General features: G+C 41.1%; 1 protein-coding gene across 6 annotated transcripts in view; it reads left to right on the top strand.

Moving 5' to 3' along the window:
* The window catches only part of PLD1 (phospholipase D1), a 316,806-nt gene that overhangs the window by 246,097 nt on the left and 53,030 nt on the right, over window positions 1–17,679 (top strand). For all 6 annotated transcript variants that reach the window (XM_082249865.1, XM_082249866.1, XM_082249868.1 and 3 more), the window contains 3 exons: window positions 1,585–1,703; window positions 1,840–1,953; window positions 17,252–17,362. In XM_082249865.1, coding sequence (XP_082105991.1) covers window positions 1,585–1,703; window positions 1,840–1,953; window positions 17,252–17,362 — 344 coding nt within the window. The remainder of the gene's footprint in view (window positions 1–1,584; window positions 1,704–1,839; window positions 1,954–17,251; window positions 17,363–17,679) is intronic.

Raw genomic sequence — 17,679 nt, 5'->3', positions numbered from 1 at the left:
GTCTGGCTGGTCTCCTGTTGGCGGCCATGTTTGTGTAGTCAGATGATGTCATGGGGGCCATTTTCCCTTAGTCTGGGGGATGCTGGAGACAACTGAAGCCTCAGGGATGCCAAAGGTCCTCCTCTTCCTCCTCCTCCTCTTCCTCAGTTTCCTCTTCCTGTGCCCAGGACATATGAACAGGGATAGCGTCCATGATTATGCTGGGTTTGAATTCTCTGCGCTCCTCCAGTGGGTAGGGTGAGTCTTTGGAAGTCCCGGTTATCTCTCTCTGCTGATATTTAACCTGAGCCTTAAGGGTATCCTTTCAGTGGTGCCAAAAATTATTTTTTTTGTACTGCAAGGTCTTCCTTTCCTTATGGAGCTTCAGGGTCACATCTCCCACACAGTTCCTATTTAGTGGTCCATAGGGATAAAGTGGTTCTTCGTCCCTGTTCATCATTTCTGCCCATAGTTGTCTATGACTTCCATTTGAATGAGGACATTGTGTTGCCATCTTTGTGTCCCAAGCTCTTCCCAAGGAATTTTTCTTGCATACCTTGGATGTGGTATCAAGCAGCTACTGAGTCTTTTCGGAGGTCAGACTCGATTTTTGTGGCTACGGACAGACCAAGAAAAGGGTTAGCCGCTTCTTCGGCTACCATCTCCAGATGGATCAGGCAGATGGTGACTCAGACCTACTCCATTAAAGGTCAGGTTCCACCTTTCCCTGTCGCGCATTCTATTTGGGTGCTGAGTGCTTCTTGAGCCTTCCTACATCAGGCTTCAATATCGCAAGTTTGCAAGGTGGCCACTTGGTCGCCCATGCATACCTTTACACAATTCTATAAGGTTGATACTTGGGAATCTGCAAATTCTTCTTTTGGCCGCAAAGATTTGCCGACTGATGTTTTTAGAGGGGCTGTTACATTTTGAGGGGTGTTTTTTTCTTTAAACCTTTTTTTTTTTTCAGACGGGGCAGTTGAGGCTCCTGTGTCCTGGTTAAGGGCTCTTGGGTTTAGCCCTGAGTTATTTCCCCACCCCTCATTTTCCTTTTGGCACTGCTTTTGGACGTCCCGATAGTTATAATTTATGGAGCGCTGTGTCAGTCGATGAACGAAAGCGAAAATGGGATCTTTGTACTCAGTGTAAAATCCGTTCGACGGACACTGCACCCACCCCTATATGGTGTTCTGATACTTTGAATACTATTACTAAACTAAATACTTAGAGCAGAGAGGGGGGTTCTATACCCAGCTGAGGACTGCCCATGGGTGTAGCCAGGTGTTTTTTGTTCTGCCTAGTCCTACTCCTGGAGGAGGCAATATAACCCACTAAATATGATTTATGGAGCGCTGTGTCCGTCGATGAGCTCAGAGAAATGGATTTTAGGGTAAGTACAAAAAAAATGCAATTTTTTTTTTTTTTCCATTTTGACACAAGGCTGAACTTGGCTCATATGAATGATTGCAGGGGACAATCTAAGGCATTAGGCTGTACTTCTGCTTTTAATGTAAAAAAAAAAATAGATAAAACATAGATTTGGATCATGTCATTATTATGCTCTTTGTGAATGTTACTCCATTCTAATTTTGCTTTTTTGTTTAGACTTTATTGACCGATACCAAACACCCAGAATGCCATGGCATGACATTTCTTCCGTGGTACATGGGAAAGCTGCTCGTGATGTGGCAAGACACTTTATTCAGCGATGGAATTTCACAAAGGTTGCTAATTGATCTACTTTACTAGATCATTGCTTCTATTCTAGTTTTACATTGTGTCTTTCTTATTTTGTAATGGCCTATTAGAATTTAGATTTATACTGTTTTTTTTTTTTTTTTATTATTATTTTTATCCTAGATCATGAAGCCAAAATATCGGTCTCTCTCCTACCCTTTCCTTCTGCCAAAAACTCACCAAACAGCTAAGGAGCTGCCTTATCAGGTTCCAGGAGCAGTGCACGCTTGTGCACAGGTAAGTGTGATGGGGATAGTGCTGCACTTCTTTTTTTTTTTTTAATTGTATATTTTGGGCTTATTTGATACCTATTTGGTGCTAGCAGCTGTGTCTAGGGAGGGGATTTTACCTAAGCGCAGAGATTTCTTGTTTTAAAAGTGTGATGTCTTAAGCCTAGTACATACTATGAGTTTTTTTTTTTTTTTTTTTTCCAACCCAACGATCTGACGTTAGTACAGTAATCTCCTCCACTGAGCTGTTGTGTTCCAACAGGGGGACTGCCCTCCTGCCACAACACTCTGCTCAGCGCTCTCAGCCATGGGCTGAGAGCACTGATTGGGAGCTGTTCAGCTGCTGACTTTCCAGCATGCACAGCTGACAGAATACACACTTTTTATTTTTCTTTCCCAACATGCAGCCCATGTGTGCGGGGCTTAACTTGAAAGCAATAGTCCTCATGATAAAAAGAATAAAGCACTGAATTACAGCAAATTGGCTAGGAAAATACACAAATCTTTAGTAATGTATTTTCCTATGTCAACAAGTGCTTTTCATAGCAGGAAGCAACATGTATAAATTGATATTGTCTTTGGTAAATGTTTTGCACTAAGTACCATGCGTTTGACATGTGGATGTCATATTATTCAAGTAGGCAAATTTTTTTTTTTCCATTTTGGATAGAGTAAAGGAGGGTTCTAACCCCTGTCAGATTTTTTTTCGCCATCTCTGTCCCATTACTAAGATTTCCCTTCCCTTCCTGTCCCTTGGCCAAAAAGGAAGTAAGAGGAAATCCCTGCAAATTAAGAGATTTTCTTAGGGACCCATAGTGTCCCCATTAGAATTTTTGCTCACTATTACTTTTCTGGGGTAAAGGAATACAGTAAACCCCCCTCCATTTCGGGGGTTACGTTCCGGACCCAGCCGCGAAAAGTGAAAATCTGCAAAATAGAAAAACCCTATTAAAATGCATTGTAGGCATGTTTTTTTTTTTTACTGTCACTGTACGTGTTAAAGCATTTTAAAGTCTTTAAACACACTTTAAAACAATAGAAACTAATTTAAACACATAAAAGATACTGAGAGACATAGCAAGAGCTATGGAAAACACAAAAATATTTCATTTTTAATGATTTATATAGTAAAACAACATTACAAAAAAAAAATGCAATATACTGGGACCACAAAAACTGAACCGCGATGGAGCGGGGGTTTACTGTATAACATATAAGAAATAAGTTATAAAAGTGCGCTACTAGGTGAGCAAAATGACAATGGCATAACATCCAATGCAGCAATATAAATAAAAAACAATAGTCCAAACTGTGCAAGAAAAATAATATAGTGAAAAAGTCTCGTTCATCTAGAAAGGGTGACCAAAATTGCCCAAAGTGATACGTGAAGAAGGTCCAACTGCTGGAGTGGCACTGGTGTGTAAAAAATAAGCTAGATTGGCCTCTTACCAAATAACAATCCAAAAGTGTGATGTTAAAACAAAAGTGCAATTGTGATGATGACACCCGGTGATGTGAATGGACTCTTACCACAAATGAGGGAGAATGGAGCATATGCTGTGGTACCAAGGAATCCAATATTTGGATCAGCCAGAGATGATAGGATGTCAAATGGGATGGATGGATCAAAACCGCTTCCTGACTACACAAGTCCGGAAATTTTTGTTGCTGTGCTCTTTGTTTCACCAGACTGATGGTATACACTTTTTCTTGCACAGTTTGGACTATTGTTTTTTATTTATATTGCTACATTGGATGTTATGCCATTGTCCTTTTGCTCACCTAGTAGCGCACTTTTATAACTTATTTCTTATATGTTATATTTCTTTACATTTTAAACATATCACAGTGCTGCTTCTACACCCATTTACATTGGTTCGCGCACCTTTTTCATTTCAATCATTACTTTTCTGGGGACAACCCAAAATGTGGGATGTTTTTACTTTTACTTTCAATGATGAACAGGACAAATAGAGGGCGAATCTCCCTAATGAGGGCACAGACATTAATAATAACTGACAAGCCTTCTAATTCCTTTAGACTCTATTCAAAACTAAAAAAAAAAACGTTTTGCCCTTAGTTATACTTTTACCTTTTGTATACGATTAAACCAACCTTTCTTTCTGCAGGTCTATACATTTTAGTAAAGTAGTTTAGGCAACTTCTAAACTTTCCAATTTTGATGGCCTGATTGTATCAAAAATGCCCCCAGAATAATTTCGGTATAGGCTTAATAAAGATTTGCAATAGCATTCATTGGTAAGGACACTAAGGAGTGTCCCTGGACTCTACATCTCCTTCAGACTTTCAAATAAAGCTGTTGATTTTTGAAATGACCTTGTTCAGTGTTCTTTTGGTACAAACAAACCTTCAGTTACATTTTGTTCACATGTTGTATAAAGAATTTGAAAGACCAGCTGCTATTGCTGATCATAATGTACCCACCCTAACCATTTATACAGTGTTAAACAAGTGTGAAAGTGTGAATGAGCACTGAGAACATTTCCCGGGCTGCCCTCCAATCCAGGGAGCTGCCTTGCCGCCCAATGTTGGCTCTCTTCATAGATCAATGGGAGTCTCTTCTATAGAGAATTGTCAGCTGAAGGCACAGTGCTAAGAGCCAGATGGAGAGATGAAATAGAAAATGGCAACGTGGTTTCATGTACTCATGTCCTGTGCTGTATTCAGGAAAAGATTCTGTTTACATGACTCTTCCCCAAAAGGAGAAGCTCTTCTATGCATAAAGTCTAAATTCAGTGTTTAGGAGTTTTGCTAAGCAGCGAGACATCACAGCAACATTATATATTATTGTACTGTGCTTCCCAAGCAGAATGCCAGCTTAGCCACATGTAATTGTTTTTCTTGGCTGGTGTTTTTTAGGCAGTATAAAAGATGCCTTCAGTCATGTCTGAAAAATATGCCAAGGGAGTAGGTCTGATTTTCCAGGTGCTGTTTAGGCAACAAGAGTAAACAGAATGACATGTTAAACAGATAGCGATGTCCTGTTCAGTCTGGAAACATAAACCAAAAACCCCCTACCAGTAGTTATATTTGCAGAGATATACTTCTGGTTTCTCAACAGCTAAGACCACAGATCACTGGCCTAGATAGACTTGGGCAGTACACAGTCTTATACACACAATGTATGTATATGTGTGTGTGTGTGTGTATGTGTGTGTGTATGTATGTATATATATATTCATTTAGGCTACATTCACAAAGCACTACATGCAAAAAAATGTTTTAGCATGTAAGCTGCTGTCCGTTCATGGGCAATAGGCTACAGTGTGATGTGCGTTTTACCAGATCGCATTGCATTTTTTTTTTTTTCTTTTAACATTGACCGGTCACAAATTGACCGCTGCCATGCTGTGACATGCTCTGCCTTCCAGTGTGCTGTGGTAAAATGCCATATAGCTGTATTTTAGATCCGGATTGTGTTGCAGTGTGATCAGGGCACATTGAAAACAATTGTTCTCTATGCACCCTAGTAGTGACTGGTGCTTATTTAATGCGGTAAAACACTGGTCACTGCACTATATGTGAACAAGCCCTCAGCAATGCTGTTCAAAGGTAGTCAATATGTGCACAGTGTAGTGACCAAATGTTAATAAAAGGAGGAAAAAAAAAGTAGTCCTAAACTCAGTTTTTTACCTTAATGTATTCTCTGCATTAGGGTAAATGATCTTCCAGTACCTGTCTTTTCTCTCCTCCTTCCCTGTGCTGCTCCCTCTCCTTGGCCTCACAGGAGACTCTGAATGAAACGGGAGTCATTGGCTCCTGCTGCTTTCAGTCAAATTCTGTTAGGAGAGAGCAGGGGCATGGCCGAGCTACAGTGTGTGTGTCTCTGGGCACACGTAGCTCGACTCAGGAGCACACCCACATGGGTGCCCCCTCAGTACACGGCTTGTGGAAGGGGGCACTCCTAAGAAGGAAAAGACAGCACCAGCAGGGGACTCCAGATGAGGAGGTAAGGGGCTGCACAGAGCTGGTATGTATATCCTCTTTTTCATTTTAAAAAATGCCTTTACAGTCACTTTAAAGGGTAACTCCAATTTTGTGGGGAAAAAAATAGCAAATAAAGAAAAAACAATATATCGTATATATATAATTGTGACACAAATTATATTGTAATTGAATGTTATTAAAAAATTACCTTTCCTTTTACTTTTCTTTTTTTTTTTAAATAATCTTTATTTTAGTAAATAACAAAGGTTACAGAAAGTAGAAAAACATAGAATCCAATCGATACTGATAAGTAGGCAGGACATTGAGGGTCAGGATAAAAACCCAACCCCAAAGACATGCAAGATAGTAGTCATTTCTATAACAAAACAAGTGCATAACAGAAGGAGGCCTTCATGTAATAACGAATGCAGATAGTGCATAGGGGGAGTGCAGCTGCCCCCCTAAGGGAACCGCCAGCCTAGGTACATCTTGACACATCTGTAATGAGTGAACTGTCCATACAAGAGAGCATGGCAAGAGAACTCAGGAGGATGGGGAGAGGAGAGAAATAAGAGGAGGAGGAAGAAAGAAGGAGGGGGAGAGGAAAGGGGCGAGAAAGGGGGAAAAAGAAAGAGGGATAGAAAAGAGAATAGGAAAGAGGATAGACAGAGAAGAACAACAATGAGACAAAAACAAACAGCAGAACATCCTAGATCAGCGCCATCATTAGCAGTAGAACAGAAAAACTCCTTCCCACAGGGGTCCAAAACCTAAACTGGTATATGAAGATAGGTAAGTAAGGTACAATGGCAGGTTATTCCTCAATGATTATATGGCACCACCTGGGGCACAACTAGGGCCCACAGGAACGGCAGTAGACAGCATGGCAGAAGCACGCCGGGGAGTCTGCGCAGTGTCAGAGGTTGAGGAGGGTGAGGCGGACCTCATGTTACAGATAGGATTGGCAGCAAGGATGGGAAATGTCATTATAATGGGGGACTTTAATTATCCTGATATAGACTGGGCAGAAGGAACCGCGCATTCAGCCAAGGCTCGGCAGTTCCTAAATGTTTTGCAGGACAATTTCATGGGTTAGATGGTGAATGCACCGACAAGAAACAATGCGGTACTTGACCTACTGATTACCAACAATACAGACCTGCTCACGGATATAGAAATACGGGACAACATAGGGAACAGTGACCATAGGTCAATTGGTTTCAGTATTAATTACAGTAATAGGAAACACAAGGGTAATGTAAGGACACTGAATTTCAAAAGAGCCAATTTCCCTAAACTGCGCTCGCTGCTAGAAAATATCAAATGGGATAGAACCCTGGGAACAAAGAACACGGAGGAAAAATGGGAGTGCTTCAAGAGCATACTTAACAAGGGGGTGGGCCAGTGCATTCCACAGGGAAATAAATTTAAAAGAGCAAAACTAAACCCTGGGTGGCTAAACAACATAAAAATGTATATTAGAGCTAAAGAAAAGGCCTTCAAAAAATACAAGACTGAGGGGTCATTGGCAGCATTTAAGCACTACAAAGAGTGTAATAAGAAATGTAAAGACGAAATCAGGGCGGCTAAAATAGAACACGAGAGACATATAGCGGAGGAGAGTAAAAAGAACCCCAAGAAGTTCTTTAAGTATATAAACAGTAGGAAAGCGAGGCCAGAGCACATTGGCCCCATAAAAGATGATAAAGGAAAAATGGCCACAGAGGACAGAGAAAAGGCGGAAGTGTTAAATAATTTCTTTTCTTCAGTCTTCACAAAGGAATCGGGGGGCTACACGAACCCCGCTTGTAAGGCCGAACTAAATAATACACCTCAGGAAGTGCCGCCATGCCTAACAGAGGATAGACTTAGAGCTAAACTAGAGAAACTTAACATAAATAAATCCCCGGGACCGGATGGCTTGCACCCAAGGGTTCTTAATGAGCTCAGCCAGGTGATTGCCAGACTATTATTCTTGATCTTTAAGGATAGTTTACAGACGGGTATGGTGCCAGCTGATTGGAAAAAAGCCAACGTGGTACCAATATTTAAAAAGGGGCCGAGATATATCCCGGGTAACTATAGGCCGGTCAGCCTAACATCAGTAGTCTGCAAAATTTTGGAGGGGATGATAAGGGACCACATACAAGACTTTAGTAATGAAAACGGTATTATAAGTAGTAATCAGCATGGATTCATGAAAAATCGTTCGTGCCAAACCAATCTATTAACCTTCTACGATGAAGTGAGCTGCCACTTAGATAAAGGTAAGCCTGTGGATGTGGTGTATCTGGACTTTGCAAAGGCCTTTGACACCGTTCCCCACAAACGCTTACTGTACAAACTAAGGAAGGTAGGTATGGACCATAAGGTGAGTACCTGGATAGAGAACTGGCTCCAGGGGAGAGTACAGAGGGTGGTGATTAATGGGGAGTACTCGGATTGGGCGGGAAAGTGGGGTCCCCCAGGGTTCTGTCCTGGGACCAATCCTGTTTAATTCATAAATGATCTAGAGGAGGGGATATCTAGTACAATCTCAGTATTTGCAGATGATACTAAATTAGGCATGCCAATATCTTCTATGCAGGATGTGGAAATCTTGCAAGCAGACCTGAACAAAATAACGGGGTGGGCAACTACATGGCAGATGAGATTTAATGTAGAAAAATGTAAAGTAATGCACTTGGGGGCCAGAAACCAGAAAGCAAGCTACTCACTAGGGGGGGGAACCTCTGGGTGAGTCTAGGATGGAAAAGGACTTGGGGGTACTGGTAGACAACAGGCTTGGCAGTGGCATGCAATGCCAAGCCGCCGCAAGCAAAGCCAACAGAATACTGGGTTGTATAAAAAAGGGGATTCACTCCAGAAATAAAGAGATTATTCTTCCACTCTACAAGACTCTGGTCCGGCCACATCTGGAGTATGCTGTCCAGTTCTGGGCACCGGTCCTCAGGAAGGATGTGCTGGAACTGGAGAAAGTCCAGAGAAGGGCAACAAAAATAATTGGGGGAATGGAGGACATCAGCTATGAGGAAAGACTTCAAGCACTGAACCTATTCTCTCTGGAGAAGAGACGATTGAGGGGGGATATGATATCAATGTACAAATACTGTACTGGCGACCCTAGCATAAGGAACAAACTATTCAGAGAAAGGAGATACAATAAGACACGTGGCCACTCACTAAAACTTGAGGAAAGGCGGTTTAATCTTAAAGTGCGTAAGGGGTTCTTCACTGTAAGAGCGGTAAGGATGTGGAATTCTCTTCCACAAGCAGTCGTATCAGCGGGGAGCATTGATAGTTTCAAAAAACTATTGGATGGACACCTTAAAGACCACAACATACAGGGGTATACAATGTACGGTTAAAAGCAAACACACACACACATCATAGGTTGAACTGGATGGACTTATGTCTTTTTTCAACCTCACTAACTATGTAACTATGTAACTATGATACATAATGAATCCAAGTGGCCTAAGTACTATAGAACTTCTCGTAACAGTCTCTACACTTCGCGACCCACTCCTCTGCCTCCATTATACTATTAAGTAGTCGGATCCAATCGGACCTCACATGGACCTGAGTGGACTACCAATATACTGTGTAGGAATCAGTCACCTAGCCACATTCAGCAGATGAGGCAAGACCGACATACGATAATGGCACAGAGGAATGGATGGCACCTCAAACAAGAAGCTCAAAGGGGAATCATCCATCTCAATAGCCAAGATAATCTTAATTTGCGCTCGAACATCTTGCCAGAAGGGAAAAATCCATGGGCATTCCCACCAAATGTGGAGGAAGGAGCCCCTGAGCCCGCACTCCTGCCAGCAAGACTCAGAGAGCGCCAGGAAAATCCTGGCCAGGACGGCACCCTATTCCACCTAGTCAACAACTTATAACGTTTTTCCTGCATCTTATATCAACGGAGCTCTTGTGAGTAAGACTATATAAGTGTCGCAGTTGGGACTCCGTGAACGTGTGCTGCAGGTCCCTCTCCCATTCCCAGACGTAAACCGGTTTACCTCCAACATCAAGAGCCTGCAAAAGCTCATACAAAACTGAGATAGAGTGAGGGATCGGCTCAGCCGAATTACCTTTCCTTTTCAATCTGCAGCTGTTGTAATTTTCTAAAAATGCAATGCAATATGGCTACCTGGAGCTGTTCAGTACACAGGATGCGTACTGACCACACCCCAGAAACATAATTTCCTGCTTGTGTGATTGGCTCATCAATTTTCCCAGAACTCTGCCTTAAGATACAAGTCAGATTTCTGGAATTCCCTGCAATAAAAATGTCATTTTTGGTGAGATAACCCCAATAGGAACACGTCTAAAGGGATGCAGGCCCAGCTGCTTTCCTCATTAGAGCCCTGCAGCTGCCACAACTGACAGATAATTATGAAACCACTCCCATTAGACCCACTCAGCACAGAGGAACAAACAATGATTGTTTTTAGAAAAGCAAAAAAGAAAGAATCTGCAACAAAGTTTGTTAAAATCCTTGTAATGTACAGAGATCACCCAGAGGGGAATGTTTTTTTTCTCCACAAAAGTGGAGTTACGCTTTAAATATGTTTTTAAGTTGGGTTAGTGTATACTTCACATATTCACCGGTCCTGGACTGCCCACCGCACATTTACTGCGACAGGGCGGCCCTCCTGCGCGAACCGACGTAGGTCTACGTCGGTTGCGTGCCTGCAGCTAGGGGCGAGCAGGCACCACCGGCGGCGCGCTCCCGTCCCCACGCGGCAGCGTGGAGTGCAATGCATGGGGCAGGCAGCTCCGATTGCCGCCTGGCACCCGCGATCACTCCCCGCTGAGAGAGAAGGACGGGCAGCTGTTGTAAACGCAGCTGACCGTTCTTCTCCCTTGAATGATCACAGAGTGCATGTGATCCTTCTATATAGGATCACAGGTCTCTATGGTCATTCTATAAGCCCCGCACCCATACAGTTAGAAAAATTCCCCTAGGTACACATTTAACCCCTTGATCACCCACTGTTAACCCCTTCCCTGCCAGTGTCATTATATTACAGTAACGGTGCATATTTTTAGCACTGATTACTGTAGTAATGTCACTGGTCCCCCTAAAAGTGCCAAAAATGTCAGTTAGGGATCCGATCTGTCCACCGCAATGTTGCAGTCCCACTAAAAATCGCAGATCGCCGCCGTTACTAGTAAAAAAAAAATTTAAAAGTAAACGTAAAAGTAAAAGTAAAAAATTAAAAATGACATAAATCTTTCCTGCAGTTAGTAGATGCGATAACTTTTGCGCAAACCAATCAAAATACGCTTATTGCATTTTTTATTACAAAAATATGTAGCAGAATACAAGTTGGCCTAAAATGTTAAAACAATTTTGATTTTTTAATTTTTTTTTTTGGGAATGTTTTATATAGCAGAATGTGAAAAATATATATTTTTTTCAGAATTGTCGCTATTTTTTTGTTTAATGCGCAAAAAATAAAAATCGCAGAGGTGATCAAATACCACCAAAAGAAAGCTCTATTTGTGGGAAAACAAGAACATCAATTTTATTTGGGTACAGCATCGCATGGCCGCGCAATTGTCCCTTAAAGTAACGCAGTGCTGAATCGCGAAATATGGCCTGGTCATTAAGGGGAAAAAATTTCCGATACAGAAGTGGATAACTATTTTTTTTTTTACCCGAATGCATTACCTGCATTGAGGGAAAAAATTATTCCATTGCATTTCTCCCAATACCTCAAGCAAATGAACAGGCTGCTGTACCCATGATTTGTGTGTGCGGAAACACACAGCACTAGTGTGAACCAGGTCTAAATCCTAATTGTGTTTATATTTAATAGTAAAATATTTCTCACCTATAAAGCATTCATATAGCAGGACACTGCTATTTTCAAACCATATTCTATCTGTGTACACTCTAAAGAGGGTAGAGTTAGGTGGATATTTAAAGGTGTTATCAGCTTGTGTTACGTTTGCACAGTAACACCATATTCTATACAGTTAGCGCCCCCTGCTGGTTAGTGGTTTATATTGATTTGCCTATTTTTTTAATACAATATTAGATTTTTCTTGTATAAAACGCCTTAAAATATACGGTTTGTCGTGTATGTTATTAAAAATAGCTATTTTTGTACATCCAATGAGAAAGTAGAATCTAATTCTACTATCTATAAATATTGATCATGTATTTTGAAAGCCACTAAAATGGTCCCATGCAATCTGTTAATAGCTAGCTTTGCTTGGCAAAGGTGTGAATTTAGTTCTTTAATAAAATATAGGGGCATATTTATAAACCAGTATATAGGACATTCAATAAATATCCACTGCATGTGTATCTTCCGGTTTCACATGTTCTATATTTCACTGGTTGATTCATCAAAAAGATAGTGCTGCACAATATGTGGTGTTGAATCAAACCTTAGAAGCTGATGCCCCCCTAAAAAAAAAAAACCCTGAGAGGATAATGTTTATGGTAATGGAAAAGGTGTAAAGTGGGTAGGGCACTGCTTAGCAATGTAAATATGCCTGTGGAAGGGTTAGAGTTGTGAGCCGCAGATCAAAGCTTCACATACAGTGGTATACCTTTTTCCTTTGACGGTCCAAGGTATTTAGTAAAAGGCATGGCAAATGAAAAAGGTATACCACTGTATGTGTAGCTTAGGTCTGCCGCATCAGCCACTGGGTGTAATTTGGATGTGAATCCCAGGTCTGCTGTCGTAAACATTGATTGCTGTAGATGCTGGTTACCCCCAAGAGGGGCGAGCTCTCTGGTGAGTGAGGCACCAGAGGGGTAGTATGGTTGTGGAACAGCAGCAACCAGCACTTATGTAAAGAATTAGTTGGAGCACTTTAAAGAGCACCTGACACTTTGACTATGATGAAGTTTTGAAGGAACTGCTTTTTATGCATTTTTATTTTATTTATTTTTTTCCATTTTTTCACATTTTTATTCTACCAGCAGTCTTTTGTGTATAAAGCACAGTTGTGAAGCACTTTAAAGAGCACCAGTCACTTTTTTTAAATACAGGTAATTTATTTATTGATAGCAATTTGTTGCTTTTATCCTGTGTTCACCTGCTTTCACGTTTACCAAACACTGGTTATGCACCTATAGATCCTTATTTATTTGAGCATAAAGCACTTTATGGTACACAATTATAACCCTTCCAAGGGCATATTTACATGGCTAAGCAGCATCCTACCCACTATACACCTTTTCCATCTGCAGTGATTGTCTAGTGAATGTCACATTCACTTCTTTATAAATGTGCCTCTATCCTTTGGATCCACCTTTCCCAACCTGGGTACCACAAAACCCAAGGGTCCAAGGTTAATAGGCATTCCTTCAGAACAAAGCAGTGGCAGATTGATGATCTTCTTACACTTATCATCAATGTAGGGGGTCACTTTTATTCTGACCACCGATGTAAGGGGTCCTTCGGCTTAAAACTTTCTTAAAACATTTCTTAAATGTCTTGCAGGACAACTTTGTGTCAATTTGTGGATGCCGCAACTAGAAATAATACACTGTTCGATCTACTATTTGCAAATAACACTGCTTTGGTTGCAAATGTGGAAATAAGAAAATACTTAGAAAACAGTGGTTACAGAGTAATTACGCTCAGTGTAAATCATGGGAAAAGAAGGCACAAGGGTAGTATATGAACATGAAAAATCTAAAGAGCCAACTTTACTAAACTGCACTTCATACTGCAAGATATTAAATGGGATCAAATTCTGGAAATGAAAACTGAGGAAAAATGGGAGTGCTTTAAGAATCTTTTAAATAATGGCATTACCAGTACTTTCCAGTAGGCAACAAATATGAAAGAGATTAGGTAAACCTGGGCAGTTAAACTTTTTAGCGTCTAGGCATATGAGGCATAAAAGGAGAAAAAAAATATATAAGGCTGAGGGGTCATCGTTAGCATGTCAACACTATAAGGAATGCAATAAGAAAATTCCGAAAATTACAACAGCTGCAGATTGAAAAGGAAAGGTAATTTTTAATAACATTCAAACACAATATGATTTGTGTCTTAATTGTATACAATATATTATTTTTTCTTTATTTTCTATTTTTTTTCCCCACAGAAGTAGAGTTAACTTTTAAGAAGACATGTGGCCACTGAATTTGGGTGAAAAGCGGTTTAACCTTAAACTGCTTAAGGGGTTTTTTACTGTCAGAGCACTAAACCCCTTTACACACGATAAGAAATTCGGCCGGGAAATTTCGTCCGACGACAATCTGCCGATTTTCGGCTTGTTAGTATGGTGCTTCTGACAGCCGACTCCGACTTTTCGGCCGAAAAAATCCTGGTGTGCAGGCATTAAAAATTTTTGTCCTCCGTCAACACACGTCCGATTTTCATCTCATTAGTACAGATTTCGATGGGGAAAAAATCTTATGAGCAAGAATAGGCATGCTCAGAGATGAAAGAACACATAGAAAGCAATCCAACACATGACATCACTTCTGAAGTAGAATTCTGTCATACGGGAAAATTCGTGTGCAGTCTAGAGCACATTTCAACCAACAGACACGCACTCTGGACAAAAGACGGACGACCGGTCGGCGGAAATTCGTAGCGTGTGTACGAGGCTTTAGGATGCGGAACTCCTTCACAGTTGGTGGTGTACACGAGGAATGTCGATAATTTAAAAAACAAATTAAAAAAAAAAATGTCTACAACCTACTGATCATACCTTTTTTGGCATGAGCTTGTAGGTCTCATAATTTGTGGGGGGTTCCTTAAAATCTGGAAACTATTTTAAGGCTGTCTCCATGGTAAAAGATTGGGAATGGCTGGTTTATATGTTGGGTTACATAATGGGTATGAGCAAAATTAGCTGGTACAAACATTAGCTAATTAAAAACAAAAAGTAACTGCGCTTGTGTCAACATCAGAAAATAGTAAGCTGCAAACACAACTGTGACATATTTATTACAAATAAGAATGAGAAAAATAAAGTGTTGTGCTAATAAAGTCTCAAACTGCAGTCTAAAAAAAAAAAAAAAAATCTAAATCTAAAAATCTAAATCTAAAAATAAGGTAAAACAAATTATGAAAAAGATGATAAAAAATGAAATGGAGAGTCCTGTGGCCAGCGGTCAGAGATTAAATGAATAGCCTTCCCTTCACCTCAGAGGCCAACCACCACCAAACCCGATGAGCTGTATTTTTACCAGAAGAATAGGATCCCCATCAGGAATGTCAAACACGCTTTGGTGTTTTAATCGTAGTATACATGTTCCAGAAAGGCTCACGGATACAGCAGAAGAGTCCTCTCCCAGTGCGCCCCACAGTGAGGACCACAAATTCCCACAGTATGATGTAAATGAATAAAATACTATATAGTGTAAAACCTTATGAGCTGATATCTATAATAATAAAATCCAAGTGTCTCTGCGTCCAGTGTCCCTGTGTCCGTGGGATTGCGCTACTGCGCATGTACCCCACGGACAGCCATTGGGAGAGCAGAGACTTCGCCCTGCCCTACTTCAGTCTGTTAGGGCCGGACTTCCCAAACTGTGGGTGGCAACCCACAGCTGCATCTGAATAAATAGCCGGCAGTCACTGCTGCCAGCCCATAACTGCCTTTTCAAATTACGGTGATGAATTCTGTCATCTCCGTTGGGGACACTAATGTAAGGGAGCACTCCGATGGGGACACTGATGTAAGGAGGTACTTTGATGGGGACACTGATGTAAGGAGGCACTCCGATGGGGACACTGATGTAAGGGAGCACTCCGATGGGGACACTGATGTAAGGAGGCACTCCGATGGGGGCACTGATGTAAGGGAGCACTCCGATGGGGACACTGATGTAAGGGAGCACTCTCCAGTGGGGACACTGATGTAAGGAGGCACTCCGATGGGGACACTGGTTAAGGAGGCACTCCGATGGGGACACTGATGTAAGGAGGCACTCCGATGGGGACACTGATGTAAGGAGGCACTCCGATGGGGACACTGATGTAAGGAGACACTCCGATGGGGACACTGATGTAAGGAGGCACTCCGATGGGGACACTGATGTAAGGAGGCACTCCGATGGGGACACTAGATTGGATTGCTAGAGCAACAGGGACGCAGTGCACAGTGCGTGACAGGTCGGACAAGGAGGCTGATGAGGGAGAGACTTAAAGATATTAAAAGGACATTGTATGAGGAAACTTATACTTGGAATTGCATGAGGAAACTTATACTTGGCAAACCCTTTGACTGTAATTATTGTGGTGAAAAAAGCGAATAGAGCCATGATTAATTTTTAAAGGAAAAAAGCTGTTGCTGTCAGGAAAAGGATCATTTAAACAGAGGAAAAAACCTGTCACACTCAGCAAAGCAAATCTGCGACTGTAGAAACGCTGTTAAAGGGACATTGCCTGATTGAAATCTACCACTGTAAGTGCATTACTGTAAAAAAAAAAAAAAACACAGAACATAGACACGCTATTAAAAGGGACATTTATAAGCAAACTGACTTTAGTAGCAAAGTACACCTTACTGGAACATGTCCGTTTTTACAAATGTTTGACCACATATATCTAGCGCCCGTTAAACGGGCTTAATGTCTAGTTTTATTCTAAAAGAGTAACACTCACAAAATCAGATGAGATATACACACAAAAACAGCACATCCAGGCAGGTAAAGTGGGCGGAAGAAGTCCTATTGTGACGAAACGCATAGGATGAAGTTACTTTCCTACGTCATCGTGCTACCCAGAATTTGAGGCGGACGCCATTTTACCTGCCTGGATGTGCTGTTTTTATGCGTGTATACCGCCTGATTTTGTTAGTGTTACTCATTTATAATAAAATATCAGCTCTTAAGGTTTTACACTTTATAGCATTTTATTTATTTACATCACGTGTTGAGTTTGTGATCCTCACTGTGGGTCGCATCAGGAGATGACACTTCTGCTGTGTCCGTGAGCCTTCCTGGAACATGTATACTATGATTACAACCCCAAAGCATATTTGACCTTCTTGATAGGGATCCTATTCGTCTGGTAAGAATACATCTTATATGGTTTGGTGGTGATTGGCCTCTGCAGGTGGAGGGAACATGATTAATTTGATCTCTAACCCCTTGCTACGGGACTCTCCACTTCATTTTTTTCATCATAATTTTTTCATAATTTTTTCACTTCATTTGTATTTATAAATCACTTTTTTGAGACTGATTGCAATTTGATACTTTATTCACTAGTGAGCACAATTTGTTTTGCCTATGCCCTTTAATAGCACAACACTTTAGTTTTCACAAACATTACCTGCCCTGAGCTGCTTATGTTTGTGCTGACAAATGAGTTTGATTCTTTTCTTATGTCTGGTGTTTCTCTCCTGTCCCTTCCTAGGTGGTCCGTTCTGCAGCAGACTGGTCAGCAGGTATAAAGTACCATGAAGAGTCCATTCATAATGCATACATCCACGTAATCGAAAACAGCAAGCACTACATATACATTGAGGTATGCAAAAATACAGTATTGCTGCAATTTGGACTGTAATTGTGGAACCCAGCAGCATAAGTCATGCATTGGCACCCAGCTAGGATAGTCCTGTACTGTGTGACCTCCCCCAACACACACTCATATACACATATTCACACACACAAACACATATGCACATACATACACAGATTTACAGTATATATACACACACGCATATACACAAACACACATATACACATACACTAACCTGCATGCACATATATACACACACTGTACTTCTAGTACAGTCAGATCACCCCATGGCCGGTTACCTGCACATTTATCAGCAGCTCTGT

Source organism: Pelophylax lessonae (genome assembly GCF_965119305.1).
Source record: "Pelophylax lessonae genome assembly, chromosome: 3".
In the NCBI taxonomy this organism is placed as follows: Eukaryota; Metazoa; Chordata; class Amphibia; order Anura; family Ranidae; genus Pelophylax; species Pelophylax lessonae.
The sequence above is the reverse complement of the archived record's forward strand: the minus strand, read 5'-3'. Positions and strand labels throughout refer to the sequence as shown.